We start from the raw sequence: 13,269 nt of genomic DNA on the forward strand, positions 1-13,269 counted from the left end.
TGAGAGCTGACAAAACGCAGGAACATGCGGATCATCAACACCAACAACATGCTCATTATATGGCGTCCCAGCGACCTGCTGAGATACCGCAACAATCACGGGCACAGCGTGAGGAACGAGTTCAGCAGCAAGCCAGCTTTACAGCTGTCAAAACGCCGGAGCAGGTGGATCATCAAAACCAACAGCACGCTCATTATGTGGCGTCCCAGCGAGCTGCTGAGATTGGAACAATCACAGGCACGCTGTGAGGAACAAGGTAAGCAGCAGAACAGCTTGAGAGCTGCCAAAATGGCGGAGCAGGCAAACCATCGATGGCAGCAATTTGCTGAATATAGACCGATCATCAACGCCAACAACCCGTAGACGAAGTCGTGGGCAGAGGCTAGTCATTTATAAAAGGAAGGAAAGGGGTTCCATCATTATAGGATAAGGATCTTACTACTAGTCATACCTTGTAATGGTCTACCACCATGTCAGACTAAGGTTTCGTTCACATCTGCATCGGTAATCTGTTCGGGGGAGTCTGCATGGGGACCCCCGAACGGACTACCAAACGCATTGACAAGCGGTGTACAGTGAAAGCACATGCACCCTATAGACTACAATGGGGTCCGTGTGCTTTCCATGTGGAGACTGTGCAGAAAGCACACAGATCCCATTATAGTCTATGGGGTCCGTGTGCTTTCACTGTACACCGCTTGCCAATGCGTTCGGTAGTCCGTTCGGGGGGTGCCCATCAACTCCCCCGAATGGATTACCGACGCAGATGTGAACGAGGCCTAAGGTTCACCAGTTACACAGGGCATGAGGCGCAGAATCCACGTCATAATCCGCCCCCTCACAATGGTGGTTTATGTAGACTGCTAGCGAGCTGCCCTTTCTTCAGGCGGATTCCGCGGCTGATTCAGACGCAGCACCTTCCAGACTAGGCCCATTCATTTGAGCCTAATCCAGAGCGGAAAGCTGCGATGTAATCACGTGTGAACTAGCCCTAAAAGGTGCTATAAATAAAGTTAGACATTGTAAAAATACACCAGATTTACCAACCAACATAAGTCACTTAAAGAGGACCTTTCATGTCCTCAGGCACATGCTGTTTTATATACCGCTAGAAAGTAGAAGTGCACTGTTTGCTTTCTAGCGATATATAAAACCGCAAGTGCCTGAGGACATGAAAGGTCCTCTTTAAGTAGAACCCTGGAGTATCCATGTATGAACACATAGTGCCATTTATTACTGCCTGTGCCTCTATAGTCTATAGTGCCAAAGTGCCACTGAAAGCTCGGACTCTGCAGAGTAGTCCACTGATTGCCACATATAAATAGTGGATTATGGCGTCCATATAGCTCTTACAGTACCTGAATAGTGACAGCAGACCACAGAGTCCCCTTCCCCACATAAAAGAATAAATACCATTAAAGGGGCTCTATCAGCAAAATTATGCTGTATGAGCCCCACATATGCGTGAATAGCCTTTCGTGCACGGTGGGCAGTCATGCACGGTCCGACGTCATCTTCTGACACGCCTTCCTCTTTCTTCTTCTTTTGTCGACGCCCTCTGGTCCTGGCTCTTCCCCGGCTTCATCGTCCTCTTCTTCCGGCGGGATTGGTTCAAATCCGGTGCATGCGCATTATCGCTTGCCTCAAGGACGTGAGCGTACTGCCATTGAGAAAAATGGCGCCGAAGCGTGTGCAGTAGCGCTCTGGAGGGAGTGCTACTGCGCACGCGCTGGATTTGTACCAATCCCGCCAGAAGTAGAGGACGATGAAGCCAGGGAAGAGCCAGGACCGGAGGGCGTCGGCGAAAGAAGAAAGAAGAGGAAGAAGAGGAAGGCGTGCCAGAAGATGACGTTGGACCGTGCATCACCACCCACCGTGCATGATGATAAGTATAATTTGCATATATGTTTTTACGGTTTTATTTCAAAACGGGGGGTTAGAATATCATTAGCGGTGCCTGAATAGCCTTTTTAAAGGCTATTCACACATATGTGGGGCTCATGCAGCATGATTTTGCTGATAGAGCCCCTTTAACTACCCCCTCATTCACATTGTCCTTAGAAACCCCTTATGTGCTCCCTGACATGAGAACTTCTACTGTATTTGTATACACTCAGTGTGATTTGTTTCTTTCGTACCTTATGTTGGTGATATACATTTTCTTTTGGGGGTCACTGATATACGTTTCCTTTTGGGGGTCACTGATATACATTTTCTTTTTGGGGAGCACCAGTTTTCTTTTGGGGGCACTGATATACATTTTATTTTGGGGGGACACTGGTTTTCTTTTGGGGGTCACTGATATACATTTCCTTTTGGGGGTCACTGGTTTTCTTTTGGGGGTCACTGATATACATTTTCTTTTGGGGGGCACTGGTTTTCGTTTGGGGGTCACTGATATACATTTTCTTTTGGGGGGTCACTGGTTTTCTTTTGGGGGTCACTGATATACATTTTCTTTTGGGGGGGCCACTGGTTTTCGTTTGGGGGTCACTGATATACATTTTCTTTGGGGGGGGGCACTGGTTTCCTTTTGGGGGTCACTGATATACATTTTACTTCTGTAGACTTTTGGTGAAACAAACTTCATTTTCTTCCGAATCTCCGGGTAATCTTCATGTAGGAGTGCCCAGCTATGCTGAATGCATTCTCTTGTGGCTGGGTGAGGATTCCTCATAGATATTTCTGTGTGTCACACGATGACTTTCCATACTTGACACACTGTTTCTTTAAAGGAATATACGGCCCTATAGACCCAGCACGTTACATCTATGCATACGGGTAGTGACACTGGCTATGTGGTCCCACAGCCTGTCATCGCTGGAATATAATACTGTATGAGACAATCCCCTGACACACAGACTGAAGCTGACAGTATTTCGCCTATAGCTCCGGACATGCCGTATAGCCGGCGTGTATAGACCTGCTGTGTACTTGCCTGTCACCCCCTCCCTGTAACTAGTCCTTCAGCACAACACTCGTTTCGGGTGGATTTAGGCAGGCAGGTGTCTGGAGAAGGAGCCATGTAACACGGCAGGCACAGGGACCCAGGGGACGTGTTATCTGTCTCTTCTAATTAGTACAGCAAGCTTCCTGGACACAGAAACCTATAGAATAACAGAGAGGAACTGCAGCAGCACCGCTCCGAGCGCCTGCTAGTGTACAGGGCAAAGGAGCTCAGCAGCTGCACCAGGGGTGATAGTCTGCTGCTGGGTATAGTAACTCATCTGCTGCACCAGGGACTGCTGGGTATAGTAACTCATCTGCTGCACCAGGGGCTGCTGCTGTACTAGATATAGTAACTCATCTGCCGGACTAGGAACTGAAGGGTGAAGTAACTCATCTGCTAGACTAAGAACTTCTCCTCTGCTGGGTATAGTAACTCATCTGCTGCTCCAGGTACTGCTGCCTGCTGGATATAGTAACTTATCTACTGGACTAGGAACTGATGGGTAAAGTAACTCAACTGCTGGACTAGGAACTTCTGCTCTGCTGGGTATAGTAACTCATCTGTTGCACCAGGGTCTGATGGTCTGCTGGGTATAGTAACTCATCTGTTGCACCAGGGTCTGATGCTCATATATATAGTAACTCCTCATCTGCACCAGGAGCTGCTATCCTGCTGGGTATAGTAACTCATCTGCTGGATATAGTAACTCATCATCTGCACCAGACTCTCCTCTTCTGGACACAGTAAGACAAGGGCTGCACATGGATCTTTTCCTCTGCTGTAAATATTCACCCAGTGACTGTAGTCAGGAGCAACTCCTCTACTAGGTAGTAATACCTGACCTATACCTGGAGCATCTGTCCTGCTGAATATAATAACACAAGAAGGTATCCTGGAGCACCTCTTCTACTGGATATGCTGTTGTAAAGGATAGGATTACACCAGGTTGTACTAGAGTTACTATACCAGTAGCTCCTACTGTGCTGAATATAGTAACACAAGATTGCCCCAGGTGTGTCACCTCTATTGCACAGAAGAACTTCACATTTATCTCTGGCATACTGAGATAATAAAACAAATGATGTCCTGTCTCCTCTCCTGGGAAGTTGGGAATCTCTATTGAACTGCACCAAAAGGCACCTGTCTTTGGAAACTAGTGAAGGAAATCCTGAGGCCAGGGCTCTCCTCATTGGACCATATCATGGGGCTGTCACAGTCTAGATCTCCAGTGAGTCCGGAACTTATCGAGAAGACGGGCTGTAAGTAGCACACATGGTCCAGTGGCTGAGATATGGCATGTAGCAATCATCAGCACACACCCACAGCATTCAGCCTAGTGCTTAGCTCTCCAGTATAACCCTCCCATATAAGCAGACAGTCTGAGCAGGGTTATACAATATTACTGAATGAATCTGTTATATTATGTAACCTGATGGGTGACATTGCACTTAGTGGGTGGACTAGTTTGGTAGTTTTAGGTGCTAAAATGTAATTTCCTTCTCAAAGATCTCGGGGAGGATTTACTATTCCCTCTACATCAGATATCTGGTGTCATGGGAATAGTTGTTGCGCATTTGTGGCACACGGACCTTATATCTGCATCCCACTTACCACTTTTTACAAAAGTTTGTGGAGACCAGGGCAGGCCAGGATGTCCCAATAAATTTATTATAACTCGCCAGAAAACTGGTGTAGCTGTCCCTACTGTCACTTTGGAGCATGCCACAATTATTAAACAACCGAAGCCTCTTAATAATTCAGGTTCCTCTTGCACCAGACAGGGAGTTGATTCAGACTGAAGTAGGAAACACCAGTCTTAATAAATTAGCTGCCATGATGTCATGGGGAAACACAAACGTCCAAGGCTTTAATAACGCCTTAACAATTTACTATTATTTTAACATTTATTTTGTTATGGCTTCTATAAATATTTGTATTATATTTGACCATATTTACTCATTTACGATACAATGAATAGTCAGAATATGGCATCTAAGCTCTCTATAATAATCACCAGCTGTTATATTGTACAACAATTTATTAAAACAAGTCTTAGGGAGCGTTCACACTACCGTCGGTGTCCGACATGTAGTGTCCGCTCCTAGTGTCCGCTCAAAATCTGTCACGGACACTAGGAGCGGACACTAGATGTGTCCGTGACACCTGTCATTCAAATGAATGGGCATCGGGTGCGTTCTTTTGCACTCCGTGCCCGTCCTTCCCTGTCCGCAAGAGAAGATGTCCGACTTCTCAAGCGGACAGAGGAACCCTGCATGCAGGGCTTTTCTGTCCGCTTGAGAAGTCGGACATCTTCTCTTGCGGACAGGGAAGGACGGGCACGGAGTGCAAAAGAACGCACCCGATGCCCATTCATTTGAATGACAGGTGTCACGGACACATCTAGTGTCCGCTCCTAGTGTCCGTGACAGATTTTGAGCGGACACTAGGAGCGGACACTACATGTCGGAGACCGACGGTAGTGTGAACGCCCCCTTATTAGCACATACTAGTACTTGTTACAATACAATATTTACAATACACAAGAGATGATTTTTTTCAGACCTTGATGCTTGAAAGCAAGATATAAGCAAAGCTACTGTTTCCTTTCCATGCTTTGGCATTTCCAAATTTAAGGAAAAGCCTGCCAACTGCTTTAAAGTGCTAAAAATAAAAGTCCCAATTATTAGTTTGTGGGTTGCTTTGGGCGGTTTTCTCTAATGAGAACTAAAGATTTTGTTAATGCTTATATATATTACTATAATATTGCATAGTTAATAGTTACAGTAGACTTTGTATTTACCAGTTTCAAGATCTCTGCTTGCAGACATGAAACAAAAGCATTCCAGTCTGTATTTTAAGACCTTTTTGTCAACACTGCTAGACCTGCTAAGAACTGCTAAAAGAAAGTGAAATACGCAAGCAGTAATATAGGTGATAATTTGATACTATACCTTTCATGTCCTCGGGCACACACGGTTTTATATACTGTTAGAAAGCTGACACTAGGGCAAGAGATATTGTGCCATTACCGATCTCTGCCCACTGTCAGAAGGGCATTCCTGACAGTCTAGCAGGGCTGTAAGGAATGCTCCCCCTGACAGTACTGTCCATAGCCGTGTACTGTCAGAGGGGGCATGCTTTACTGCCCAGCCATGATGCTAATCTGTGAAGAACGCCCCTTCGGTACTAGTCTATGAACCAGTACAGTCGGGGAGGGGGTGGTGTTCCTCACAGTTTAGTGTCACAGATGAGCAGTAAGGAATGCCCCCTCTGACAGTACAGAGCTATGGACGAGTACTGTCAGCAGGGGCATTCCTCACAGCCCTGCAAGACTGTCAGGAACCCCGTTCTGACAGTGGGCAGACATCGGTAATGGACCGATATCTCTTGGCCCGGGGCACATAACAAGAAAGCTGACAATGTGCACAATTCAGCGCACTGTCGGCTTTCTAGCAGTATGTAAAACCACATGTGCCTGAGAACATAAAAGGTCCCCTTTAAAGGAATAATGTATACAAGACTATGCAACCCGTTAAATGCTAGAGGTACTGTATATTTCCCCCAAATGCCTCAAATCTGTAAGAAATAAAAAGAAAGAAAAATGTCATATATTTATTATAAATTTAGTTAAAATTGTACTCATTCACTAAGATACTGCCTACCTTTGGTCATATGACCTCGTGATTGATTTTAGTAACATGCTACTGTATAGTCATATACCATCTTGCTGCAATTACACTGTAGTCTAGAAGGGATATTATATAAATTTTCCATTTTTTACAGAAATCTTTTGCGTTGTTAAAAACCACTAGTCATTCATCTACAAATCTGCCTTGTTATACAACCATTTTGGGACAGGGGATGTGTCTCTGTACATAACTATATATTTGCGTTGACAGGTGAAAATAAATCAAGTTATGAACAGACTTTTTAAAGCTGGTGACAGTTCTTTACTTTAAAATCCAAATATTGCAGATAGGAAAATTTGAAACCTTAAAGGGATTCTCCCATCTCAAGGATCCTGTCTATACTGGTAGCTTATGTAAATTGAAAACTTTTCGTAAATGTATTGCTTTATAAATTCTGCTTTGTTTGCCTGTTATGTTAACTTATTCCTCCCATTGTTTACACAGCATTGCTATAACCACAGACCTGTGAGATAGGACAAGTGACATCACTCAGTGCTGCAGGACAATCAGTTCAGCTAATTGCAGTTTGCTAATAAAGATAGATAAAGAAAGATACAGTCTGTTATCTCTCTATGTAATCACACAGATAACACTGAGTCCATTCTGTAATAGTATGTGCATATTATCTGATCTGTATAAGTCTTGTGATTCAGCAAGAGTAGGGCTGGGGGTTAACACAGGAAGTGAGAAGAAGAAACTGCAGCCAGACTGCTGAAAAAGTGAGAAGGGAAAACCCCTTTAAGCCGAGGCCCCGCAGGACGGAAATGCCGCGATTGCCAAGGGAAAAATCGTGGCGTTTTACAGTACAGGTAAAGTGGATGGGATTCTAACAAATCCCATGCTCATTTTGCGGTAAAAACCGCCGTGCGGACACACCGCAATTTCCAAGAATGGCGCAGTTTTGGAAATCGAAGCATGTCAATTATACCTATGGAGACGCCAGCTGTTTCCCCATAGGTGTAACTGCAACAGAAAGTCTGTGGAGGAAAACTCCACAAACTTTCTGTTTAAAGAGCTGCGTGAAGAACCGTGATGTGTTGCTGCCGCTTTTTTTCCCGTAGTGCTTTTTAGCTGCACACCGTCCCATGGTGCCTTAGCCTTACAATTCCTTTAACACTTTAAGACCAATGTTATCCCTTGCATTTTTTTTAATTGAAAGACTATGGATACATTTGTATCACTTCCTTATTGAATTGTATGTTTCATGCGCCAAAAAAATATTTTTGTAATTTTTTTTAAATTAAAAATCTTGAATGGTATTATACATGTATTAGGGTGCATTCACACGGAGTAACGTGCCGCGTGATGTGGTATACGGCGTGTGAGACTTTGCGCACCGTAAAAGCTCCCATTGATTTCAGCCTGGATCGTATACGCCGCGTTATTTTGCGGCCGTGATCACGGCCACAAGATCACGGCCGCAAAATACCGCGGCGTATACGATCCAGGCTCCCATTGAAATCAATGGGAGCTTTTACGGTGCGCAAAGTCTCACACACCATATACGTGCCACATCACGCGGCACGTTACTCCGTGTGAATGCACCCTTACAACACATAGCAAGCTGCAGAATGCCATTCTGTCTTAAATCTGTCAGGATAGCTCTCTAATGGCTAAATCTGTTGGGTCTTTCTGCTTTTCTGAATGTACATGAAACTGACATCATTCACAGGTAAAGGGGCGGTGATTCCAGAGAAGAGCCAGAGCACTTGCTGTTGCCTATGGGTAAATTTGGCAAGTCACACTTGCTCACATTGCACTTGCAGGCTGATTTTCATATCCGTAAAACAAGGATAAACATACCTTTGTGGCCATCTGCTCCTATTAAAAGCCTGTATATAGTAGCATTTTTGGGTTGGGAAACATTTTGGACCCCCTTTAAGACCTGAAGGTCTTACTCATCCAATGCACTGCAATTTGCAATTTAAAAATGAAAGTAAAAGCAAAACAAATATAACTTGGAATAAATAAAATAATATAATGGCTATGTCCACCATTGCTCAATTAGCTAAGAAATCACACAGACCCTATAGATTATAATGGGTCCGTGTAGTTTCCACATTGTTTCCGCATGAAACATGTGGAGAGAAAAGTGCTGCTTGCGGACTCCCCAAACGGAATCCCAAACGCAGATGTGAACTGGGCCTAACAGACAACAAGCAAACTCTGAGCTGCTTATTTTTTATTTTAAATTCAGTCGGATATTATAAAGGTGGACATAGCATTTCCCAACTCTACCCTGACCCAGATACCATGAATGATATTATGCTGTTAAGAGAAGCAATACTTCATAAACCAGCGTTACCAGCGGTTTATTAACAGACTGTAAAAATAATGGAATTTTGTCATAATGCAAAAATAGATAAAAATAGATGAGTCTTTGATTATTTCTGAAGCTGGAGAAGTCTGTGCAGATTATTGCATTTATCAGAATTTTACAGTTCACAGTAAATGCTGCTGATGTTCTCATACAAGTATTTTCAGCTTTTTCATTCACTGTTCTTTTGGCCTCTTCTTTGGGGAGTTCTCATTACGACAAATTAATTGGGGCAGATTTATTAAGGCTGTCGTTTTATGGGCCTTGTGCCAAATATGCGCCACAATATCACCTCTATGCCAGAAAACTGGCGAACAGGGATTGATAAATTCTCCCCAATATGTACATTATGTTCAGTTTTACAATTTTTCAATTTTACTATATATTTTAAGCTACACAAAAATAACATTCCATATTTTTCATATTTTATAAGACATACTTTTTTTTTCCATCCAAAGTGGGGGTAAAAAGTCAGTGTGTCTTAGAAAGTGAAAATCAAGCTGGCACTATTGCAGGCTCACCACCCATAAACTTTTACTATATTCTGGGGTCTCTTCAGACCCCAGCATATAATAAGCAGAGGTCCAGGGGAAGTAAATATAATACACAGTGTTACTCACCTCTCCTGGGCTCTGGTGTGGGTCTTCTGGCTTCTGATCACAGTGGCGTCATGAATGACGTTGGCACCTTCATGCAAAATGGTGCTGGCGTCATGATGTTCATGTGGCCGCTGAGGCCCAGTGACAGTTCTCAGTGGTCTTTGACATTACTCATGACATTAATGTGAACAGAAGAAGCTGAAAGAATTATGCTGGAACTCAGGAGAGGTGAGTAACACTGTTTATTATGTATAAACACCTCTCTGGAGAATTCTATTATTATACTCTGGAGTTTGAAGAGACCCCAGAATACAATAGTGGTTTGTGATTGGCGAACCCCAAAAATTTGTAAAGAAAACTGTATGGACCGCTGAAAACGGAGGACTTTATTTTACTGGTCACATATGCAGCACATATAAGCATTTAAAAAAAGTAAGATCATCCCTTTAAAGATTTTGCATTCATGGTGGATACGACCATGAATATAGGAACTTTCTATGGTCTGGCACTTGTCAGAAACTTAGTCATGATCTCCTTATTGAGGACAGCTTATCAGACAGTGACATGTATAAGGAGATAACCCAGCCAAAATAAGGAAATCATGACTGGTCTTCTGGAAAGTGCCAAACTATTGAAAGTTCCTGAATTCATCATTCATATCCACTGATACGCTATCACGACAACAGACTGTCACCGCTGAGATGTTTAGAGGAAATCTTTAAAACAGTTAACTTTTGAATAACTTATATTTGCAAAAATGTTTATTTTTTTTATTTGTGTAAAAATTTAAGTATTATTATGTTTGAGGGAAAACTCTATGGGCCCCACGTAGTGAGGTGCAGCCAAAAAGCACTGCGGAAAAGACCACTGGTAAACGCATTGCGTTTTTTGCCTTATTTTTGTCAGTGTTTCACAGACATAATTGACATGCTGCGATTTACAAAAACATGGCGGTTTTTGTAATTGCAGCAATGTGTGGATGGCATTAGCCAAAATCCCATTCACTTTATAGGTATTGTAAAACACCATGTTTTTTGCCACTGCATTTCCGACGCTGCCAAATTGTTGTATTTTCGCAATGTGTGGCCTCAGCCTGTTGCAGAGTTTTCTGCGGTTTATTGAACCAATGCCAGGTGTGGATTGAAGAGAAGGTAGAAGTATAAGAACTTCTTATATATTTCCATTTGTTTTGTAACCATTCTTGACTTTGGCTTGAAAAAAAAAAAAGCAGCAAAATCTAAAACAAAAAAAGCTGGGTTTCCACAATGTGGGGCCTTAGCCTTAAAGATAAAGGAAAAAACTGTGCTACCCTTTAAAAAAAAGTATCTCAAGTAAACAGATACCAACCATGCAACAAGTACATAACCTTTTTTGGTACATTTATTTGTATAACTTAAAGATTAGTACATTTTGACATACGGTGTGTGAGCGGGTGTGAACCTGGCCTTAAACTCCTGTGTGTCAGTCTTTTAAGTGTAGATTTTGCCCTCCGCACTTATACAATATTTATTAGAATATAAGGTCAATATCATGTGAAGTGCTGGAGGTGATGCCTTCTGGTATATAACAATTAGGGGTTTTCATTATTCATGTGTTAGAGATGGGGGCTTGCTAGAGAAGGTGTCATGTGTACGGTTTTAGATAACATTGGCCTCAGGTAGTCCCGCTTAACACTCAAACAATTGTGAATTTCTCAATAATTAAAAAGAGCAAGCAATGGCGTAGATGGAGTTTGTGCAAGCAGAGACAGATCACATTCATATGCAACTAAGACAGATGATGAAAAAAAATGTAGCAAATCCAGTTTTTAGTTAACTTTATTTAGCCATTAGGTCTTTTCACCTCAACCCTCCGGGTAGGGAGTTCTTGTACATCTAAGTTGTCGACAGATAAAACCAGTTAAGATAAGACCAGTTAAGCCCGGGGCCCCACGGGACGTAAATGCCACGATTTGCGGAGACGCTGCGGGAAAAATCGCTGCGTTTACAGTGCAAGCAAAGGGGATGGGATTCATGCAAATCCCATGCCCACTTTGCGGAAGAAATCGCAGCGCGAACACGCTGCGATTTGCAAAGCCGTTGCGGCCCTTAGGTAGTTTTTTTTATATTGATGACCTATCAACAGGATAGGTCATCAGTGTGCAAACAATGGAGTCCGATACCGACACCGACTCCGGATGCGTCTGGATTAGAAGCCACGACCCAGGACAGGGTTGGAATGGAAGTAGCTCTGCCACTATTCAAGGTGCAGAATTATGCAGAATACCATATATGGAAAAATATAAAAAAGTTTATTGAAAATATATGTCAATAAATAACAATATAACAATATGAATACATATCAAAGAGGAAGAACATATAACAGAAAGTCACTGCAAAACAGGGCACGCAAACACCTCGACGCGCGTTTCCCCAGACAGAAAATGGCTTCGTCAGGGCTGCCCCCTGTTGGCAACATCAATCTATGTTAGCAAAAAAAAGACCAAAATCAAAAATGGAGCCTATACACTCAACATATTACCAAAGTATAAAAAATATAATTTTATTACAAATAAATAATATAAAATTGCTGTAGATAAACTACAAGATGAATCAGACAATACATGTAGATGTCAAAACCAAGCCAGGGAGTCAATGAAGTCATATACTGTTTCCCCCACTTGGAATTCAGCCTGGCTGAATATAGGGTATCTGCAGTGCTCCTATTAACCCCTTCCCGCTGGAACAGGAGCGCTGCAGATCCCCTATATTCAGTAGACCGGGCACTTTCAGACACAGGGATACCTAATGTGTATGTGTTTCACAGTCATTTTCTACTTTTATATGTATTCTAGGGAAAGGAGTAATTTACAACTTTTATTTACTTTATTTTTTTTTATTATATTCTTTTAAAGTTTCTTTTTTTCACAATTTTACGGGAGATTCTATACATTACTATTGAGGCTGGTCATAGTCCCCCCCCCACCCCCAAAAAACCAAAACATTTTATATTTGCTTGACTCGAGTATAAGCCGAGTGTGCTGAAAATGCACCATGCTTAATAAACAGTACAATATTGCACATATGTATACATTCACTATGACTGGTCACTATAGTACCTTGTGTGCAACCGGACACGTGCATATTCTTATGTAATATATGTGGACTCCAAAGAGATGTAGTAACAATGCATAGAGAATACATTAAAGTGCCATTGTCTATACCCTAAATGCATATCCTCAATATAAAGAAAGTTTATGACATATCCTCAGTAAACATACTCATGAGAGAGAGACCCCTGCCGGAGCGGGCTTGACACCGCTTCTGACACACATTTCGGCACTACGTTCTCTTTTGAAATGACAATACTGGGAATGTGGAAAATTCCCAACAATTAGATATCTATACCTGATATGCAAAGTTAGAAAGAAGTGCACTTGATACATTTGGGTAAAGTTTCCTTTTCAATAACCCTTTGACTTCTTCATTATGACCAGCATTATGCAATGAGGATTTACATTGGTACCATGTCAGATCTACTAAATAGATAGCAGTTACATCCTCGCTGCTTTGACACTCATCTCTTATTTATAAAGCATCGAGGAACAGTCACTTCCTCGCATTTCACAATCAATACAAAAACCTTGGCCAAAGCCATCATGTACTTCCACCTTACAAGTTAATAGACATATTTGTTTCCCCAGACACCAATGTGCTTGAAATGTCCCAGACAAGC

The 13,269-nt window shown here is 42.5% G+C and overlaps 1 protein-coding gene across 2 annotated transcripts in view; it reads left to right on the forward strand.

The window, feature by feature from the left end:
* The first annotated feature begins 2,918 nt into the window (after positions 1-2,918).
* Positions 2,919-13,269, forward strand: part of TESC (tescalcin) — a 67,575-nt gene continuing 57,224 nt past the window's right edge. The window contains exons 1-2 of one of the 2 annotated variants that reach the window (XM_075262455.1): positions 2,919-3,399; positions 3,609-4,209. In XM_075262455.1, the coding sequence (XP_075118556.1) occupies positions 4,152-4,209 (58 nt within the window). In that variant the 5' untranslated portion in view covers positions 2,919-3,399; positions 3,609-4,151. Of the gene's footprint in view, positions 3,400-3,593; positions 4,210-13,269 lie in introns of those variants that run through there. The other variant, XM_075262456.1, reaches the window with a different exon arrangement.

The sequence above is a fragment of the Leptodactylus fuscus genome, chromosome 1 (genome assembly GCF_031893055.1).
Source record: "Leptodactylus fuscus isolate aLepFus1 chromosome 1, aLepFus1.hap2, whole genome shotgun sequence".
Lineage (NCBI taxonomy): Eukaryota > Metazoa > Chordata > Amphibia > Anura > Leptodactylidae > Leptodactylus > Leptodactylus fuscus.